This window comes from Saccopteryx leptura, chromosome 10, assembly GCF_036850995.1.
Source record: "Saccopteryx leptura isolate mSacLep1 chromosome 10, mSacLep1_pri_phased_curated, whole genome shotgun sequence".
NCBI lineage: Eukaryota > Metazoa > Chordata > Mammalia > Chiroptera > Emballonuridae > Saccopteryx > Saccopteryx leptura.
The window spans coordinates 46431820-46454720 of NC_089512.1; the positions used below are offsets into that span (position 1 = coordinate 46431820).

The following is a 22901-nucleotide window of genomic DNA, read 5'->3' on the forward strand; positions in this document are numbered from 1 at the left end:
AGCTTCCTTCTTAGACCAGCCTTTCCTATGTCTTTCGAATTCCTGAACATCTTTCATATAGAGGCTCATACTCTCACAAAGCTCCTCAGAAATTAAATCAGTTTTGTGTAGTGTAAGATCAAGAAGTAACTTTGTATTTTTTTCATGTATTTTAGATTGACATGGACATGGCATGTGCTTAAAGGGTTTATTTTGATCAGATGAATGAACCTTTCAGATCTGATTATAAAACCCTAGAAGTTTATTTGCATATTTTTTTCTAGCCATTTTGTGTTCATCAAATTGTTCTTCATACTCTATCTCTTTAACCAATGGTCTATTTTTGGTATAAAGTAAGAAAAAAAATAAAACAGTTTAGAAGAATGTCAAGGTAAAAACCACCTAGTAGCATCTAACGATGTTCAACTAACCTGAAGTGAAAACATATGTCCATTTGATGATCACTCGGAGCCCTCAAGTTTTTTTTTTAAAGTAGGAAAATACTACAGTTTACTGATTTTAAGGTACACATTTTCCCCATTTTAACATCTCTGACACTGTGGTATGTCTTACAATCAATGGTATCTCACATTGATTTTTTTTTTTATGTAAGATCATCAGTTATATCAAATCTTATTTTGTGAAATGTGGCAAGTATTATTAGTCATTAAATTTTTAAAAACTTACTCTTTTTATTCTTTCTTGTCTTCCCTTGGACGTACATGTTGAATAATTCTATACGCATCCTTGCATTGCCACCAGGAGCTTATCCAGCCAGGAAGCTTAGCCCCTTACTCCAGAGAAAGCTAATAAGACATCTTTCTGTTTTTGCATGTTTTTATTAATAGACCACGAGAGATCTTCCACTCTCAGACCTCTAACTACAAAAGGTATGATAGAACCTTTCTCCCTTCCCCATCCTTTCCATTCCTCCATCCCCTGGGGTCCGTCCATAGCAATTCGGTTTGTGTGACTGACTCTGGAACTGTTTTTGGAAACTGCTCATCCCCAGGCCCTCCCCAAAATGACTAATATGAGTCTATCTGAGGTTTCTCTGGGAAGAGAAGAACATACCTTTGCCCAATTGTGGAAGGAGTGACCAATTATTATCCTTGGATAGGACCCGCTGGCTTAATGACCTATAGGAGCCATTTCAGCATTTCCATACAGTCTGTCTCCAAGCCTTCACTTTAGGTCAGAATTTTCACTCTTGTTCACCTCACAGTGCTCTGACTCTTTACAGCTGAAGGTCTCTCTTGTCTGTATTACCTAGCAGTACGCATGCTGTAGCAACATGAGCAACATGAAGAGTAACCATGAACTCTACCTGCAGTATGCAGCCATGGCCCCTATCCTGCTGGCCCACATCTCCAAATTATTCATCACATGCCGGAATGCAGGCATTGCTGTACCTAAGGGCATCAGAAACATTTTTGAGTTCACCTGGGAGGAGCTCATCGCTGGCCCTATGGTCCCTTCCCTGTCTGACATCCCGGGCTTGGAGATCAGCATTGGGACCCCACCCATGGTACTTGTAGAATCAACCCCTGTGCAGGTCCCCATCCAGAAGAAGCAGCTACCACCATTAGTACCACCACCACCACCGATGCTACCCACATCCGCTGGGCCATCCAGGTTTACCACCCACTCTTCCACCTGTGGCCATCGGGTGCGCTCTAGCCAGGAGATCATGCACACGTTCCAGCAGCAGTCCATCCACCTGCTGACAGAGCTGATCACCCTGAAGATGAAGGCCATGGAGGAGTCTGTGTCTGGTAAGTCTGGCTTGTCAGATTTTTCTCCATTTTGGGGGAGGGGCTGGAACGGTCTGTCTAGACCGATGTGTTGTGTTTACCACACCCACCCCAAATAGATATAGAAGGATGCATTGGGAACAGGTGGCAGCCATGGATCTTGCTGTAGGCATTGAACTCCTTTCATGACAGTCCCCAAGAATCGTCCCCTCACCCTCTCTGCTCTCCATTCCCCCAACTTTGCAGAGCCAGGACTGGAAAGTTGGCTGTAGAGAATGGTGTGAGGTTAGAGGTACTGAGGGGTGGAGTTTGTGGAATTGCTACAGAACTGGAGAGAGGTGGTACTCAGGAGCAGGGGACTTATGAAGTTGCCAGTCAGGGGGAACAATTGGTGGGTGGTACATAGAGCCCAGTAGGGCCAGAATCCGGGAGAGTTATGAGAACTGGGGTCCATCCATGGTGAGGGTGTCATCCCAAGATCAAGGCCAGGACCTAGAGTCACATCAGTAATCAAATCTTCTAAATACTGTTATTTTAAATACCAACAGTATCAGTACCCAGGTCTATGGGTATGGAAGAGAGAAGGGCAAGGTGGGCAGAGAGGAATGTGCCACCGGAGAACTTACCCTTCTTTTAGGAATCCCCCCACTCTTACTTACCCTAGGTACAGATCTCCAGTCTACCCTTATTTCCTGGGCCATTTATGGAGGTCCTTTTCTAGAAGCATTAGCCCCATGCTGGGAGGAAAACTAGTTGCTTTGAAGATTTGTTTAATAGGTGCCAACCCCCTGGACATCAGAAGGCACTTCGTGGAGGCCAGCCAGCTCCTCCACCTCAAAGCTAAGGAGATGGCTTTCAATGACCTGATGTGCGCCGTCAGGAAAAGTGGCTATGGTGTTGGACACATGGGGAAAGGTGGGTACCCAAGCTTTAGCCCTTAGGTGAAAATTCAAACAGTACCAACCAAAGTGCAATGGAGAGGTCAAATATCCAGTTTAAAATGTTTGATGTTTCTGAGAGTTGAGGTGGATTTGGAGCAACAAAGATTCTCAAATGCTGCAGGTGAGTGTATAAATTAGTGCAGTTCCTGAGGAGAGCATTTTTTAGTATCTGTGAGGTGGGAGATGCTCTAACATCTCACAACCCAGCAGTTCTTCTAGCTCGTTCCCTAGAGCTGTGCTTCTCAAACTATCTGCAGTGAAGGACCAATCTGCAAATTTCTGACCTCTTGTGGACCTACCCTTTTAAAACTATGATAAAGATGTCACAGCAACGTCAAATTGCTACAGAGGTTTCTAAATGTTTACTCTGAATTTTTGTGCTCCCACGGTCATGGCCTGCTGTGGATTCATACCAGTCCACAGGTCATACTTGAGAGTTGTTGTTGACACTTGTGCAAGAAATCATACCATAATGTTTATTGCAGAATTTTTTGGAGTGCAAAAAATTGGAAACAAATGTCCATTGACAGGAGGAAAAAACAAGTAAATTATAGTCTGTTTAGAAGTGAAAATGAAAATGAATCAAGTACTAAGGCACATATATCAATAGAGATAAATATTAAAAAATAGTGTTAAGAAAAAATGTTATAGAAGGATACATTTGGTATGATACTATTTAAATAAAGTTGAAAAGATTGCAAAGTAATAATATATTGCTTATCTGGCACATTATACAAAGTACAAGTATAAAAGCACAAAGTTGGAAGAGTGATCTTTGGAGCAGGGTGGAGGGGAGTGGGATCTGGATGCCACAGTGATTCAGTCATATCTGTAATATTGTATGTCTTAAGCTTGGTGGATATACAAGTATTCATTTGGAATGCCTTAAAGTCCTCATTGTTAGGAGGTTTCAAAAGGAAGCATAAAAATTTTACACAGTAGTTACCCCTTATTTGCAGTTTCACTTTCCATGGTTTCAGTCAACTGGGATTTGAAAACATTAAATGGAAAATTCCAGAAATAATTCATAAGTTTTAAATTGTGCGCCATGCCATTCTGAGCAGTGTGATGGAATCTTGTGCCATCTTAGTCCGTCCCGCTCAGGACATGAATCATTGCTTTGTTCAGTATATCCACATTGCAGACACTCCTCACCCACTAGTCACTTAGTAGCCATCTTAGTTATCAGATTGATTGTCATGGTATCACAGAGCTTGTGTTCAGTAAACCCTGTTTTACTAATAATGGCCCGAAAGTGAAAGAGTAGTGATGCTGGCAATTGGGATATGTCAAAAAGAAGCCATAACTTGCTTCCTTAAATTGAAAAAATTAAACTCCTAGACTTAATAAGGAAAGAAAAAAATTGTATGCTGAAGCTTCTAAGACAGGCATGGCCAACATATGGCTTGTGTAATAAGTGTATGCGGCCCACGAATAAATTTTTAATATTCTCCGCTACTTTAAAATCTCAGCTACTCAGAAGCGGAAGCGTCTTTGATTATTGGAAATCAAGATATTTAAGAAGATAGTGATACGCGGAAAAGAATTCTGCGTGTGACTAATCTAGGGTTAACTTCCAATAATTGGTTGAATGGATTCATGATACTTCTTTATTTTTTAAAAAAATTCCATTATAAAGATTTACAACTTTTGTATTTGTCTGTATTTGACATGAACTGTTTGACGTTTAGCAGTGATGTGAAACCCACATTCTTTTAGGTGGGGTTTGCCAGTGTACACCCAAAGTCAAACAATTCGTTATTTTTGTGGTCAAGTGTGCTGAATCAAGTGGCATTGTAGCATAGACAGTAGCTGCAGTTGATAACTGAAAACGTGTCCAGGCTGTTTGTAAAACGAAATGATTGTTTTATTTGCGATATAACCCCTTCAAGCTCATTTTACTAATTAAATATTGTTTCAATTGCTTGTGATACAGTTTGGATATTTGTACAGTATGTAATTATAGTTTTATTAAAATATATTTTTATTAAAGTAATATTGTATATTAAAATTTTTTCACTTATATTTTATAACAAATTAAATAATAAAATGTTGTTTACTTAAACGAATTGTTTTTGTATTTAACATTTTTTAATTTTAATATTTTGTCCGGCCCGTGAAAAAAGTTTTCTTTCTAATCTGGCCCGGGGGCAAAAACTGTTGGCCACGCCTATACTAAGATCTGTGGTAAGAACAATCTCCTACCCATGAAGTTGTGAAAAAGGAAAAAGAAATTCATGCTGATTTTGCTCTTGTACCTCAAACTACAAAAGTTACAGCCACAGTATGTGACCATTGCTTAGTAAAGATGGAAAAGGCATTACATTTTTGTATAAAAGACATGAACAGAAAATATTTTCCAGTCAGTGGGGACACGTTGCTCCAGGAAACATTGAGGCTTCAGAAAGACTTCAGCAAGGGATCCCCTGAAAGGAGTGACACCAAGACATTTACTGTAAGCAAGCGACGATTTCACAGATTCAGGAATTGGTTTGGACTGAAAAATATTAAAATTACTGGAGAGAGAGAGAGAGACCACATTCACATAACTTTTATTACAGGATATTGTAGTAATTATTCTATGTTATTATTGCTTTTAACCTTTTACTGTGCCTAATCTATAAATTAAACTTTATCATAGGTATGTAGGTATGGAAAAAACATAGTATATATAGAAGTCAGTACTCTGCAGTTTCAGGCATCCACTGGGGGTCTTGGAATGTGCCCCCTGTGGTTAAGGGAGGTTACTGTATCTCATAACCATTTGCCCCCACCTATAAAGTCCTCATTTATCATCTCTTCTATCCATTGAACATTTGTCAGGCTTCCCTTGATGGTCAGAGGTTAAACATCTGATAATAATGCACATACAGTGCAAATAAATTGCATAGTAGAACTGCAATCCTTGGGGGAAATGTGGATTTCATTAAGTCAATGAAAGTGATGTTGGAGAGCTGCTCTGTTCCCACATTAAGCCACTGATGAGCGACACGGTGGAGCAGAACTAGTAAGCTACTAAAGACAGGAAAACCATCTAGGGCAGTGGTCCCCAAACCCCGGGCCGCGGACCGGAACCAGTCCATGGCCATTTGGTACCGGTCTGCAGAGAAAGAATAAATAACTTACATTATTTCCATTTTATTTATACTTAAGTCTGAACAATTTTATTTTTTAAAAATGACCAGATTCCCTCTGTTACATCCGTCTAAGACTCACTCTTGATGCTTGTCTCAGTCACGTGATACATTTATCTGTCCCACCTTAAAGGCCAGTCCGTGAAAATATTTTCTGACATTAAACCGGTCCATGGCCCAAAAAAGGTTGGGGACCACTGCTCTAGGGTAATAATGATCCATGCAGAAAGGATGGTTTGGGTTTCAAAGGGTTAGAAATAAAAATTGATAAAGCTTGGGTATTTTTGCAGAAACAAAAAAACAGTCATGAAGGGCCTGACTGGTGGTGGCACAGGACAGAGTATCAACCTGGGGTGCTAAGGACCCCACCTTGAAACCCCAAGTTCTCCAGCTGAAGCATGGGCTCATTGGCTTGAGTGCAGGTTTGGCAGCTTGAGCACAGGGTCGCCAGCTTGAGTGCCGGATCATCAACATGATTCCAAGGTCACTGGCTTGAGCCCAAAGGTCCCTGGCTTGAGCAAGGGTCACTGGCTCACCTTTGGGCCCCACGCCCACCCCAGTCAAAGCACATGTGAGAAGCAATTAATAAAAACAACTCAGGTAAAGCAACTAAGGGTTGATCCTTCTCATCCCCCCCCCCATCTCTCTCTAAAAAAAATAAATAAAAAGCAGACATAAAGGGACTTATGTTTTATTGCTATCATACAACCATTCAGGAAAAAAAGAATGACATCACCTCAAAAAGATTTACACAGTTGTTTTTATTTCTTATAAGAATTATCACGTGTTTATAATATCAATGAATTTTTGTTAAATACAAGATAAAAGAGGGTGTTGTTGTTTTTTTTGATAAATTTTGTTTTCCTTTTCTAAGATAAAATCCCAAACTCTTTTCCCCCCATGCTATTTACCATGCAGTGGAGGTCTCTTTTTTTAGGGGATTTACTCTATGCCATTTCTGTTCAGGATCAGCTATGCCCTGGTAACACAGGTCCTTCTAAATTATACTGTAACTATGTATTTTTGCATGTGGTTACCAGCATATATTTAGTTCTGCACCTTGTCTTCTCTATAGGGCTTAGAGATTCATCTCATTGGGGTGGGGGCGGGGAAGACAGCTGTCCATTGGTCTGTTTATGAAAAGGGAGAGTCCCGCGGGGATGTCATGGTAGCTCTGGCCCAAGCACCCACCCATGGTACTCCCACCTGAACATTCTGTTCCTTCACCTTGGAAAGGAAGACTTCATCACCATTTTAGCATTCCACTTCATGAAGTGTTGAAGCACTCCGCAGAGCCACAGCTTTCACCTGTGCAGCAGTAGCTTCCTGTGTCCCTCATGGTTGTGTTCATCTTAATGGAGGAGAATTTGTCAAGAGCTGAACTCTGGAGAGCCTTTTGGTGATGTCCGTGTCCTGCTGCATCAGTGGGGCTCTAGGAGAGCTTCTCCGTTCATCACACTCCCCTCCATCACACTCCCCCTCCATCACTCTCCCTAGGAACTCTCGATTGGTGCCACATCTGTTGCAGACACTCCTTTCTTTAAACAAGCCTAGAGCTTGGGGGAAAAAAAATCAAAATGACAGAATATAAATGAAGAATCTGTCCACTTCTTTCAGAAAAGCATTCACCAAAGAGAACTTGAATTAGATAGCTCTCCCAGAACATTAAAGAGAAGATACAAATCAATTTGTTTTGCATAAATTTCGCTTTCCTAGACCGTCTTAATATGTGAGGTAGAACAAAGCTATAACTGAGTCTGGAGTATTCGTCCCTTAAAGGGGTAGCTAGAATATACATAATAGTAAGACTGGTTCCAGCCTTTTCTCCTGTCCTAATACCTACTAGTCCTGGCTTGTCATAAAAGAAAACTCCTTGATTTGTAGTTAATTTCAATATTATTAAATAGAGCATATAGAAAGAAGAAAGCGAATAATCTTCCCATCTTTACATATAGCTATTTTTCTTCCACTTATGTAATTTTCTTTGTGCTCTCTCTCCCACCCCTGCCTCTCTCTCTCTCTCTCTCTCTCATATGTGTGTGTTTTTAAAAGAATACAGCAGTTTTCTATTTCTCAGTGTCATTGACTCAACAGACAAATGTTTTCCAGTTTTCCAACATGGTTATATACTTTTAATAATTGTCATTTAGAGCAGGTATAGATTTCTTCTAATATTTATGTTCCATAATTTTTTTATTATTATTTTTTACAGGGACAGAGAGAGAGTCAGAGAGAGGGATAGATAGGGACAGACAGACAGGAATGAAGAGAGATGAGAAGCATCAATCATCAGTTTTTCATTGAGACACCTCAAGCTGGAGACCTCGGGGTCTCGAACCTGGGTCCTCTGCATCCCAGTCCGACGCTCTATCCACTGCACCACCACCTGGTCAGGCTATGTTCCATAGTTAATGCTTAGGTTTCTGTTTCTTTTTATTATGAGTACAATAGGTATTGTAGCATGCAATTTTATATACATCACTTATTTCTGTAGTGTTGGTAATTAAGAGTGATTACCTAGGAAAGGGCTATTGGGGCAGAAGTTCTCAGTATGTGTTTAGCTCTTGCTAAATATTGCTTTCTTGATGAATTTTCTTTACACCAGTAGGGTTGACTAGTTTTATTCCATCTTTACCAGTGTTGGGTATAGTTCTTTTCTTTTCTGCTCAATTAGAAGGTTGTTCTAATTTTAGTTTTTGAATCACTAGTGATGGTGTCTGATTCTGCATTACAGCATCCAGTGTGCAGTCTCTGGTTATTATCTTTGTCTACCTCTGAAGTCAAGTTTTCCTTTTTTTTATGGTTTGTATGAGTTGTGTGAATGAATGACTTGCTTAACATTTCTTAACAATTAACCAATGAAATGACCATACTTGGGGGAAAGAATAATGAAAGGATTTGATGAAGATTTTCTATGAGTGATGGGGGTGTTAAATTCTAATTCTTTTTTAAAAAAAAATTTATTGTGTTTACATAGATTCAAGTGTCCCAATGAATACATCCCCCCACCCCGTGTTCCCCTCCACATCCCCCTTCCCCCCTCCCTACAATGGCCTCCCCCCTTCCCTCCAGGATTTCCTTTTCTACTCTCTATAACACTGTGTTATGTATATATAATTTCAGCAATCTCTTTCCCTTCTCTGATCCCATCCTCTCATCCCCTTTCTCTCTGTCCCTTTTCCCTCTGGTCCCTTTGATCCCACCTCTGCCTCTATTCTTTTTTTAAAAATTTATTTATTAAATTTAATGCAGTGACATTGATAAATCAGGGTACATATGTTGAGAGAAAACATCTCTAGATTATTTTGACATTTGATTGTGCTGTATACCCCTCCCCCAAAGTTAAATTGTCTTCTGTCACCTTCTATCTGGTTTTATTTGTGCCCCTCCCCTCCCCCAACCCCTCTCTCCTTCGTTGCCCCATCCCCCCTCCCCCCAACCCCCACTCCTGTTGCCATCACATTCTTGTTCATGTCTCTGAGTCTCATTTTTATGTCCCTTCTATGTATGGATTCATATAGTTCTTAGTTTTTTTTCTGATTTACTTATTTCACTTCGTATAATGTTATCAAGGTCCATCCATGTTATTGTAAATGATCCGATATCATCATTTCTTATGGCTGAGTAGTATTCTATAGTATATATGTACCAAAGCTTTTTAATCCACTCGTCCTCTGACGGACACTTGGGTTGTTTCCAGATCTTCGCTATTGTGAACAATGCTGCCACAAACATGGGGGTGCATTTCTCCTTTTGGAGCCGTTCTATGGTGTCCTTGAGGTTTATTCCTAAAAGTGGGATAGCTGGGTCAAAAGGCAGTTTGATTTTCAGTTTTTTGAGGAATCTCCATACTGTTTTCCACAGTGGCTGCACCAGTCTGCATTCCCACCAGCAGTGCAGGAGGGTTCCCTTTTCTCCACATCCTCACCAGCACTTATTCTGTGTTGTTTTATTGATGAGCGCCATTCTGGCTGGTGTGAGGTGATATCTCATTGTGGTTTTAATTTGCATTTCTCTAATGATTAGTGATGTTGAGCATTTTTTCATATGCCTATTGGCCATCTGTGTGTCCTCTTTGGAGAAGTGTCTCTTCATCTCTTTTGCCCATTTTTTGATTGGATTGTTTGTCTTCCTGGTGTTGAGTTTCACAAGGTCTTTATAAATTTTGGTTATTAACCCCTTATTAGACGTATTGTCAAATATGTTCTCCCATTGTGTAGTTTGTTTTTTTATTCTGTTCTTGTTGTCTTTAGGTGTGCAAAAGCTTTTTAGTTTGATATAGTCCCATTTGTTTATCCTGTCTTTTATTTCACTTCCCCGTGGAGATAAATCAGCAAATATATTGCTCCGAGAGATGTCGGAGAGCTTACTGCCTATGTTTTCTTCTAAGATGCTTATGGTTTCATGGCCTACATTTAAGTCTTTTATCCATTTTGAGTTTATTTTTGTGAGTGGTGTAAGCTGGTGATCTAGTTTCATTTTTTTGCAGGTAGCTGTCCAATTTTCCCAACACCATTTGTTAAAGAGTCTGTCTCTACTCCATTGTATTTCCTTACCTCCTTTGTCAAATATCAGTTGTCCATAGAACTGTGGGTTTATTTCTGGGTTCTCTGTTCTGTTCCATTGATCTATATGCCTGTTCTTATGCCAGTACCAGGCTGTTTTGAGTACAATGGCCTTGTAGTATAACTTGATATCAAGAAGTGTGATACCTCCCACTTTATTCTTCTTTTTTAAGATTGCTGAGGCTATTCGTGTTCTCTTTTGGTTCCATATAAATTTTTGGAATATGTGGTCTATATCTTTGAAGTATGTCATTGGTATTTTAATTGGTATTGCATTGAATTTATAGATTGCTTTGGGTAATATAGACATTTTAATGATGTGTATTCTTCCTAACCATGAGCACGGTATATGCTTCCACTTGTTTGTATCTTCCTTGATTTCTTTTATCAATGCTTTGTAATTTTCTGAGTACAAGTCTTTAGTCTCCTTGGTTAAGTTTTACTCTTAGGTACTTTATTTTTTTGGTTGTAATTGTGAAGGGGATTGTTTCCTTAATTTCTCTTTCTGACTGTTCATTGTTGGTGTATAAAAATGCCTCTGATTTCTGAGTATTGATTTTATATCCTGCCACTTTGCTGAATTCATTTATCAGGTCCAGTAGCTTTTTGACTGAGACTTTAGGGTTTTCTATATACAATATCATATCATCTGCAAATAATGATAGTTTTACTTCTTCTTTTCCAACTTGAATGCCTTTTATTTCTTCTTCTTGTCTGATTGCTGTGGCTAGAACTTCCAGGACTATGTTAAATAAGAGTGGTGAAAGGGGGCACCCCTGCCTTGTTCCTGATCTTAAGGGGATTGCTTTTCATCTTTGCCCATTGAGTATGATGTTGGCTGTGGGTTTCTCATAGATGGCTTTTATCATGTTGAGGTATGTTCCCTGTATTCCCACTTTGCTGAGAGTTTTGATCATGAAAGGGTGCTGGATTTTATCAAATGCTTTTTCTGCATCTATTGAAATTACCATATGGTTTTTCTCCTTCTTTTTGCTTATGTGATGAATCAATCTCATTGATTGATTTGCAAGTATTGTACCAGGCTTGCCTCCCCAGAATAAATCCCACTTGATCATGGTGTATGATTTTTTCCATATATTGTTGGATCCGGTTTGCTAATATTTTGTTGAGGATTTTAGCATCTATATTCATCAGAGATATTGGCCTATAATTTTCTTTCTTTGTGTTGTCTTTGCCTGGTTTTGGAATCAGAATTATGCTCGTCTCATAAAAGGAGCTTGGAAGTCTTCCTTCCTCTTGAATTTTTTGAAATAGTTTGAGAAGGATAGGAGTTAGTTCTTCTTTGAATATTTGGTAGAATTCTGTTGTGAAGCCATCGGGCCCCGGACTTTTCTTTGTTGGAAGTTTTTTGATAACTGTTTCGATCTCATTTGTTGTAATCTGTCTATTTAGGTTTTCTGATTCTTCCAGATTGATTTTTGGAAGATTGTATGTTTCAAGGAATTTGTCCATTTCATCTAGGTTGTCTAGTTTTTTGGCATACAGTTCTTCATAGTATTTTCTTACAATATTTTGTATTTCTGTTGTGTCAGTTGTTATTTCTCCTCTCTTATTCCTAATTTTATTTATTTGAGTCCTCTCTCTCTTTTTCTTGGTGAGTCTAGTTAAAGGTTCATCAATCTTGTTTACCTTTTCAAAGAACCAGCTCCTAGTTTCATTGATCCTCTGTATTGTTTCTTTAGCCTCTATGTCATTTATTTCTGCTCTGACCTTTATTATTTCCTTCCTTCTACTACATTTGGGCTTTACTTGCTGTTATTTTTCTAATTCTTTTAGATGCAGGGTTAATTTGTTTATTTGAGCTTTTTCTAGCTTCTGAAAGTGTGCCTGTAGTGCTATGAACTTCCCTCTCAGTACTGCTTTTGCTGTGTCCCATAAATTTGAGTTGTTGTATGCTCATTGTCATTCGTTTCTAGAAATTTTTTTTTATAGTGTAGAAATCCAAACCTTTAATCCAATATACAAAATAGGGAAGTCTCTAATACAGGGGTCCCCAAACTTTTTACACAGGGGGCCAGTTCACTGTCCCTCAGACCATTGGAGGGCCGGACTATAAAAAAAACTATGAACAAATTCCTATGCACACTGCACATATCTTATTTTAAAGTAAAAAAACAAAACGGGAACAAATACAATATTTAAAATAAAAAACAAGTAAATTTAAATCAACAAACTGACCAATATTTCAATGGGAACTATGCTCCTCTCACTGACTACCAATGAAAGAGGTGCCCTTCCAGAAGTGCGGCGGGGGCCTGATAAATGGCCTCAGGGGGCCGCATGTGGCCCGCGGGCCATAGTTTGGGGACCCCTGCTCTAATACAAAGTCACTTGTCTTGGGCATGATGGGATTGTACCACTTCACATCCAAAAGGGTGGGAAAGGCTTAATCCCAAAACCAAGCCCCAGGCTACAAGGATCCTGCCTGCCCACAGCCTGCCCTCAACACACATTAATATCACCTGGATGATGGCCTCCACGTGGGCAGCGCCATCTTTAACAAAGTGAGCATAATACATTTTATCTGCCCAACAATCCACCCCTATGCTCACTTTACTACCCACAATCTACACCACTGGCATCTCTGTGCAAGGAAATTAGGCACATTACACAAATTACAATACAACAACATGGCAAATCATATGATTTCAACAATCACAAATGTACACTTCACAAGTCTCTGAACACTTAGCCCAAAGCACAAAATGTCCTCGGCCTTCTTTCTAGCCACGGGAAAAGCTTCCCGGGGCAGGGGAGTGCTTCCAGCAAAGCCACCCCCCACCCCCATCAGGGTATTTCACATTGTCCAAAATCCATAATCCATAAGTCCATACAACAAAGGAGTCAATGCCCACTCCTGTCGTAGTCCAGGAAATCAGTCCATGTACATGGGGCGTCAGCCACCCCCCTCATTCCTGCTGTCCTGGCAGGTCTTAAACTGTCCCAAAGAGGGGCACATGGCAATGGCAGTCAGCATTTCAATCTCTGCTCCAGAGAACATGTCCGGCCCTATGTCCCAAAATCGCAGACCTACCAGGGCCATAGTAGGTGCTGCTTCCAGCTGGGCTTTCACCTTCTGGAGACTGCAGATTGCAACTCCAGCCCGATTCTCCTCATCTTCCAAAGAGGAACTGAAAACACCAGCTCCCACTGCCGGGCTTGCAGCCCCGGGCCCGGCCTCAGCCCAGGCCTCAGCCCCGGCCTCAGCCTCAGCCCCGGCCTCCTGCCGCTGCTGGCTCTCCACAATATCCAGGGCAATCTGCAACTCACGAACCTGTGAATCCTCCTCCAGCAGCTGCTCCATTTCCAGGCGAATCTCGCAAACCTGGTCGGCCTCCTACTCCAGCGCTTCCTCCAGCTCTAGGGTCAGCATCTGTTTCTCCCACGTTTGCTCCAGCTTCTTCCACTGCTTGGTTTGCAGGTTCCAGGCAGCCTCTTCCACAGAGCTCTCAGTTTCCTCACGCATGGCTGTAAAAGTCAGCCAACCTACAATCCCCAAAAGGACAGCCATGGGGAACCCTAACACTAGCCAGTCCTCTATTCCACCATTCAAAGGCTCCTTGCCAATCTGTATCAAATCCTGCCACAGACTACACCAAATGTAAAGCCAGTATCCACAGCCAGGGTCACTATCACAGCAGCCTGGCCCATGCAGGTTCGCATTGGAATCGGACAGTCAGTAAAGAAACAATGGAGCCAAAAACTGGTGGGCCATAGTCTTTAATCCTTGCTTGCACCCGGCGAGCAAGTAAAAACATACACTGGGCTCCAAAACCCACTCACATTCAGTGCTCACAAAGCTACTGACTTATCCGAGTTTCCTAGAATCAAAGGTTTCCAGCTCACCAGACTTATTCACCTCTCTTCCCCATCTCCTTCCTTCTCCCTGCACAAACTCTGCACTAACTGGCCTCTCACTCAACACTCCACCATCTTGGCTGCTTCTCCTGGCCTACTCCACGTGGCCTCCTTCTGCTCTCTGCTCTGCTCTCTCCTCTAATATTAATAATCCCAGGAACCGAGAGAGCTAGGAATTTTTTTATTTTTTCTTCGATCTCATTCTTAATCCATTCGTTATTTAACAACCTGCTATTTAGTTTCCATGTGTTTGAGAATTTTTGAGCTTTTCTGTTGTGGTTCATTTCTAGTTTCATGCCGTTGTGATCGGAGAAAGTGCTTGATATGATTTCAGTCTTCTTAAATTTGTTGAGAGCACTTTTGTGCCCTAACATATGGTCTATCCTAGAGAATGTACCATGAGCACTTGAAAAGAATGTATATTCTGCTGCTTTAGGGTGAAAGGTTCTGAAGATATCTATTAAATCGAGTTGATCTAGTGTTTCCAATAAGTCTACTGTTTCTTTGTTAATTTTCTTTCTTGAGGATCTATCTAGTGATGTTAGTGGGGTATTGCAATCCCCTACTATTATAATATTGCTGTTGATCTCGCCCTTTAAATCCATCAAAGTCTGCTTTATATATTTGGGTGCTCCTATATTAGGTGCATAGATATTTATAATAGTTATATCTTCCTGTTGGATTACTCCCTTTATCATTATGTAGTGGCCTTCTTTATCTCTTACTATATCCTTTGTTTTAAAGTCCAGTTTGTCTGATATAAGTATTGCTACCCCAGCTTTTTTTTCATTTCCATTTGCATGAAATGTTTTTTTCCATCCTTTTACCTTCAATCTATGTGTATCTTTTGTTCTAAGGTGTGTCTCTTGTAGACAGCATATGTATGGGTCCTGTTTTCTTATCCACACAGCTACCCTATGTCTTTTGATTGGATCATTTAATCCATTTACATTTAAGGTTATTGATATGTAGTTGTTTATTGCCATTTTCTTCTTTAAAGTTGTATTCCTTTTTTGCTATATTCTTTTCCCACTTTGATCTGTTTACAACAGGCCCCTTAACATTTCCTGCAGCATTGGTTTGGTTGTAATGAATTCCTTGAGTTGTTTTTTGTCTGGGAAGCTTTTTATTTCTCCTTGGATTTTAAATGATAGCCTTGCTGGATAAAGTAGTCTTGGTTGTAGGTTCTTGTTCTGCATTACTTTGAATATTTCTTACCATTCCCTTCTGGCTTCAAGTGTTTCTGTTAAGAAGTCGGATGTCATCCTTATGGGGGCTCCTTCATAGGTGATAACTTTTTTTTCTCTTGCAGCTTTTAATATTTTCTCTTTATCGCTTAGCTCTGATATTTTAATTATGATGTATCTTGGTGTAGGTTTCTTTGGGTTTCTCTTTAATGGAGTCCTCTGTGCTTCTTGGACTTGTGAGAGTTTCTCTTGGATTAATTTAGGGAAGTTTTCAGCTATGATATAATTGAACAAAGTCTCTATCCCTTGTTCTTTTTCTTCTTCTTCAGGAACCCCTATGATGCGGATGTTATTTCTCTTCATATTGTCACAGAGCTCTCTAAGAGTTTCCTCTGACTTTTTGAGTCTCTTTTCTCGTTTCTTCTCTGCTTTCATGCCTTCATTCCAGTTGTCCTCCAACTCGCTGATTCGATCCTCAGCTCTATCTATCCTGTTTTTAATTCCTTCCATTGTGGTCTTTATTTCTGATATTGTATTTGTCATCTCCGACTGATTCTTTTTTATACTTGCTATTTCTTTATTTAGGTGTTCATAATGACCATCCATTGTTGTTCTAAGATCCCTAAGCATCCTTACAATCATTATTTTGAACTCTGCATCTGGAAGTTTGATTATTTCCATATCACTCAGTTCATCTCCTGAAGGTGTCTCTTGTGGTTTCATTTGGATTGCACTTCTTTGACTTCTCATTGTCTGTTTTGGGGTGTTTTATTTGTAGAGTTGGTTGAGTCTAGGCTTGGTGTTGTCTGCCTCCAGTTTTCAGTTGTGTTATTTCTAGGTCTTCTTGGGTTGGTATCAGCTGTTATCTGTAATCCACTTTTGGATTTGGGCAGCTTTGAAGTCTTGATTTGTTTGTTTTCTTAACAGCTGATAGTCTTGTTTACTGATCTCAGCAGGGGCTTCCTTGAAACTGTATCCAGGAATGCGATGGGTGTAACCTGAGACTCTGAAGACCTCTTTAGCCAACTAATCTCTCTGGGGGCAGGGTGTTTTCTCAGCTTCAGTAGGGGGAGGTGTATCTCAGATCTCCATGGAGACCTGAGATACTGCCCCTCCTCCCCACTTCTTGTTTTCAGCTGTGTCTTGTTGCGCTTTGCGCTGATTGGAGCTGGATGGATGTCTGGAGATCTCTGATCCGGAAGCAATTTAGTACTGTTTTGTGAAAGGTTCAGTCCCTCCCCCAGCTATGGCCGCCTCCAGCATGGATGAGTCAGCTTTTTTAGGTCATCTCCTTCATTCCTTAGCCCCTCACAGTCTGTCCCTCTCTCTTTCCTTTCCACTTGGGAGATAAGCTGGTCTTTTCAACACACCTCACTCCCTGGTCACCAGGCTGTGAGCAGTAGTTTTTGCTCTTTTCCCTTGTGTGAGATCCCCTCTGGGCTCTCAGCCTCATCCCCCTCCCCTCCATTCCTGTAAGCAGGAGAGATTCAGGCGCTCTCTATCAGGTTTGTTGTGGCTTCTTCTTTGCTCCTTGGTTTTTGAGAGCTGTTCTTGTAGTTCAGAGTTGGTTTTTCATGCTGATTTTTCCTAAATTGATTTGTATTCCAGTTTGGTGGTGAGAGCTGGGGTCTGTGCGTCCACCTACTCCGCTGCCATCATCCACCTCTGCCTCTATTCTGTTCCCCAGTTCACACTGTTTATTGGATTCCTCAAATGAGTGAGGTCATATGATATTTTTCTTTCTCTGCCTGGCTTATTTCACTTAACATAATAGTTTCTAGGTCCATCCATGTTGTCACAAAATATAAGATTTCCTTTTTCATTGCCACATAGTATTCCATTGTGTATATGTACCACTGCTTTTTTTTTTAATAATTTTATTTTTTTAATGAGGCGACATCAATAAATCAGTATACATATATTCAAAGATAACATGTCCAGGTTATCTTGTCATTCAATTATGTTGCATAACCATCACCCAAAGTCAGATTGTCCTCTGTCTCCTTCTACAATATCTAGTTTTTTTTGTGCCCCTCCCCCTCCCACTTTCTCTCTCCCTCTCCCCACTCCTGCCGTAACCACCACACTCTTATCAATGTCTCTTAGTCTCACTTTTATGCCCCACCTACAGTGGGAATAATGCAGTTCCTGTTTTTTTCTGATTTACTTATTTCACTTCATATAATGTTATCAAGATCCCACCATCTTGCTGTAAATGATCCAATGTCATCATTTCTTATGGCTTAGTAGTATTCCATAGTGTATATGTGCCACATCTTCTTTATCCAGTTATCTATTGATGGGCTTTTTGGTTGTTTCCATGTCCTGGCCACTGTGAACAGTGCTGCAATGAACATGGGGCTGCATGTGTCTTTACGTATCAATGTTTCTGAGTTTTTGAGGTATATACCCAGTAGAGGGATTCCTGGGTCATAAGGTAGTTCTATTTTCAGTTTTTTGAGGAACCACCATACTTTCTTCCATAGTGGTTGTACTACTTTACATTCCCACCAACAGTGAATGAGGGTTCCTTTTTCTCCACAGCCTCTCCAAAATTTGCTATTACTTGTCTTGTTAATAATAGCTAATCTAACAGGTGTGAGGTGGTATCTCATTGCAGTTTTGATTTGCATTTCTCTAATAACTAAAGAAGATGAGCATCTTTTCATATATCTGTTGGCCATTTGTATTTCTTCCTGGGAGAAGTGTCTGTTCATGTCCTCTTCCCATTTTTTTTATTGGATTGTTTGTTGTTGAGTTTTGAGTTCTTTGTATATTTTGGATATTAGGCCCTTATCTGAGCTGTTGTTTTGAAAATATAATTTCCCATTTAGTTGGCTGTCTGTTTATTTTGTTATCAGTTTCTCTTGCTGAGCAAAAACTTCTTAGTCTGATGTAGTCCCATTCATTAATTTTTGCCTTCACTTCTCTTGCCTTTGTAGTCAAATTCATAAAATGCTCTTTAAAACCCAGGTCCATGAGTTTAGTACCTATGTCGTCTTCTATGTACTTAATTGTTTCAGGTCTTATGTTTAGATCTTTGATCCATTTTGAGTTAATTTTAGTACAGGGGGAAAAACTGTAGTCCAGTTTCATTCTTTTGCATGTGGCTTTCCAGTTTTCCCAGCACCATTTATTGAAGAGGCTTTCTTTTCTCCATTGTGTGTTGTTGGCCCCTTTATTAAAAATTATTTGACTATATATATGTGGTTTTATTTCTGGGTTTTCTATTCTGTTCCATTGGTCTGAGTGTCTGTTTTTCTGCCAATACCATGCTGTTTTGCTTGTTGTGGCCCTATAATATAGTTTGAAGTCAGGTATTGTAATGCCCCCAGCTTCATTCTTTTTCTTTAGGATTGCTTTGGCTATTTGGGGTTTTTTATAGTTCCATATAAATCTGATGATTTTTTGCTCCATTTCTTTAAAAAATGTCATTGGAATTTTGATGGGAATTGCATTAAATTTGTATATTGCTTTGGGTAATATGGCCATCTTGATTATATTTATTCTTCCTAACCAAGAACAAGGAATATTCTTCCATCTCATTATATCTTTTTCAATTTCCCTTAACAATGGTTTATAGTTTTCATTATATAAGTCCTTTACATTCTTTGTTATGTTTATTCCTAGGTATTTTTTTATTGTTGTTGCAATCATGAAGGGGATTATTCTTTTGAGTTCATTCTCAAATGTTGCATTGTTGGCATATAGAAAGGCTATTGACTTCTGTATGTTAATTTTGTATCTTGCGACCTTACTATATTGGCTTATTGTTTCTAGTAGTCTTTTTGTGGCTTCTTTGGGGTTTTTGATGTATAGGATCAAATCATCTGCAAAAAGTGATACCTTTACTTCTTTTCTGATATGGATGCCTTTTATTTCTTTGTCTTGTCTGATTGCTCTGGCTAGAATCTCTAGTACCACATTAAGTAAGAGGTACCACTGTTTTTTAATCCACTTGGCGACTGACGGACACTTGGGCTGTTTCCAGATCTTGGCTATTGTAAACAATGCTGCCATGAACATGGGGGTGCATTTCTTCTTTTGAATCAGTGATTTGGTGTTCTTAGGATATACTCCTAAAAGTGGGATAGCTGGGTCAAAAGGCAGTTCGATTTTTAATTTTTGAGGAATCTCCATACTGTTTCCCACAGTGGCTGCACCGGTCTGCATTCCCAAAAGCAGTGCAGGAGGGTTCCCTTTTCTCCACATCCTCGCCAGCACTTATTCTGTGTTGTTTTGTTGATGAGCACCATTCTGACTGGTGTGAGGTGATATCTCATTGTGGTTTTAATATGCATTTCTCTAATGATTAGTGATGTTGAGCATGTTTTCATCTGCCTATTGCCCATCTGTGTGTCCTCTTTGGAGAGGTGTCTATTCATTTCTTTTGCCCATTTCTTGATTGGATTGTTTATCTTCCTGGTGTTGAGTTTTACAAGTTCTTTATAAATTTTGGTTACTAACCCCTTTTCAGATGTATTGTCCAATATGTTCTCCCATTGTGTGGTTTGTCATTTTATTTTGTTCATATTGTCTTTAGCTGTGTAAAAGCTTTTTAGTTTGATATAGTCCCATTTGTTCATCGTGTCCTTTATTTCACATGCCCATGGAGCTAAATCAGCAAATATATTGCTGTGAAAGATGTTGGAGAACTTACTGCCTATGTTTTCTTCTAAGATGCTTATGATCTCATGACTTACATTTAAGTCCTCTATCCATTTTGAGTTCATTTTTGTGAATGGTGTGAGTTGGTGGTCTAGTTTCATTTTTTTGCAGGTAGATGTTCAATTTTTCCAACACCATTTGTTGAAGAGACTTTCTTTACTCCATTGTATGCTCTTACCTCCTTTGTCAAATATCAGTTGTCCATAAAGGTGTGGGTTTATTTCTGGGTTCCCTGTTCTGTTCCATTTATCTATATGCCTGTTCTTATGCTAGTACCAAGCTATTTTGAGTACAATGGTCTTGTAGTAAAATTTGATATCAGGAAGTGTGATACCACCTACTTTATTCTGCTTTTTCAAGATTGCTGAGGCTATTTGTGTTTTTTTCTTGTTCCATATAAATTTTTGGAATATTTGTTCTATATCTTTGAAGTATGCCTTGGTATTTTAATAGGAATTGCATTGGATTTATAAATTACTTTGGGTAACGTAGACATCTTAATGATGTTTATTCTTTCTAATCATGAGCATGGTATATACTTCCACTTGTTTGTATCTTCCTTGATTTCTTTGATCAATGTTTTATAATATTCTGAGTACAAGTCTTTAATCTCCTTGATTAAATTTATTCCTAGGTACTTTATTATTATTTTTTTGCAATAGTGAAGGGGATTGTTTTCTTAATTTCTCTTTCAGACAGTTCATTGTTGGTGTATAAAAATACCTTTAATTTCTGAATATTAATTTTATATCCTGCCACCTTGCTGAATTCATTTATCACGTCCAGTAGTTTTTTGACTAAGACTTTAGGATTTTCTATGTACAGTATCATATCATCAGCAAATAATGATAGTTTTACTTCTTCTTTTCCAATTTGGATGCCTTTTATTTCTTCTTCTTGTCTGATTGCTGTGGCTAGGACTTCCAGAACTATGTTGAATAAGAGTGGTGAAAGGGGCCACCCCTGCCTTATTCTTGATCTTAAGGGGATTGCTTTTAATTTTTGCCCATTGAGTATGATGTTGGCTGTGGGTTTGTCATAGATGGCCTTTATTATGTTGAGGTATGTTCTCTGTATTCCCACTTTGCTGAGAGTTTTGATCATAAACGGGTGCTGGATTTTATCAAATGCTTTTTCTGCATCTATTGATATTATTATGTGATTTTTCTTCCTTTTGTTTATGTGATAAATCTCATTGATTGATTTGCGAGTATTGTACCAGCCTTGCCTCCCCAGAATAAATCCCACTTGATCATGATGTATGATTTTTTCATGTATTGCTGGATCCAGGTTGCTAATATTTTGTTGAGAATTTTAGCATCTAAATTCATCAGGGACATTGGCCTATAGTTTTCTCTCTTTGTGATGTCTTTGCCTGGTTTTGGAATCAGAATTATGCTCACCTCATCAAAGGAGGTTGGAAGTCTTCCCTCCTCTTCAATTTTTTGAAATAGCTTGAGAAGGGTAGGAGTTAGTTCTTCTTTGAATATTTGATAGAATTCACCTGTGAAGTCATCTGGCCCAGAGTTTTTATTTGTTGGGAGCTTTTTGATAACTGTTTCTATCTCATGTGTTGTAATTGGTCTGTTTAGGTTTTCTGAGTCTACCTGAATGATTTTTGAAAGATTATATGTTTCAAGGAATTTGTCCATTTCACCTACACTGTTTAATTTTTTGGCATACAGTTCTTTATAGTATTTTCTTGACAATCCTTTGTATTTCTGCTGTGTCGGTTGTTATTTCTCCACTCTTATTTTTAATTTTATTTATTTGAGTCCTCTATCTTTTTTTGTTGGTGAATCTGGTTAAAGGCTCATCATTCTTGTTTACCTTTTCAAAGAACCAGCTCTTGATTTCATTGATCCTCTGTATTGTTTTTTTTAGTCTCTATGTCATTTATTTCTGCTCTGATCTTTATTATTTCCTTCCTTCTACTAGCTCTGGGCTTTACTTGCTGTTCTTTTTCTAGTTCTTTTAGATACAGGGTCAAGTTGTTTATTTGAGCTTTTTCTTGCTTCTTAAGGTATGCCTGTAATGCTATGAACTTCCCTCTCAGGACTGCTTTTGCTGTGTCCCTAAATTTTGAGTTGTTGCATGCTCATTATCATTTGTTTCTAGGCATTTTTAAATTTCTTCTTTGATCTCATTGTTAACCCATTCGTTATTTAATAACATGCTATTTAGTTTCCAAGTGTTTGAGTGTTTTTCAGTTTTTTCTATTGTAGTTGATTTCTAGTTTCATGGCATAGTGATCAGAAAAGATGCTTGATATGATTTCAGTCTTTTTAAATTTATTGAGACTCATTTTGTGTCCTAACATGTGGTCTACCCTAGAGAATGTACCATGAGCACTTGAAAAGAATGTATATTCTGCTGCTTTAGGGTGAAAGGTTCTGAAGGTATCTATTAAATCTAGTTGATCTAGTGTGTTCTTTAAGTCTGCTGTTTCTTTGTTAATTTTCTTTCTTGAGGATCAATCCAATGATGTTAGTGGGGGATTGAAATCCCCTACTATTATAATATTGCTGTTGATCTCACCCTTTATGTCCATTAAAATCTGCTTTATATATTTTGTTGTTCCCATTTAGGTGCATAGATATTTATAATGGTTATATCTTTCTGTTGAATTCTTTCCTTTATCATTATGTCGTGACCTTCTTTATCCTTTACTATAATAAGTATTGGTACCCCAGCTTTTTTTTTAATTTCCATTTGCATGAAATATTTTTTTCCATCCCTTTACTTTCAGTCTATGTGCATCTTTTGTTTTGAAGTGTGTGTTTTTAGACAGCAT

General features: G+C 39.0%; 1 protein-coding gene across 1 annotated transcript in view; it reads left to right on the top strand.

The window, feature by feature from the left end:
• The first annotated feature begins 1273 nt into the window (after positions 1-1273).
• Positions 1274-22901, top strand: part of C10H3orf20 (chromosome 10 C3orf20 homolog) — an 89196-nt gene continuing 67568 nt past the window's right edge. The window contains exons 1-2 of the mRNA XM_066351240.1: positions 1274-1754; positions 2511-2648. Of these exons, the coding sequence (XP_066207337.1) occupies positions 1274-1754; positions 2511-2648 (619 nt within the window). The remainder of the gene's footprint in view (positions 1755-2510; positions 2649-22901) is intronic.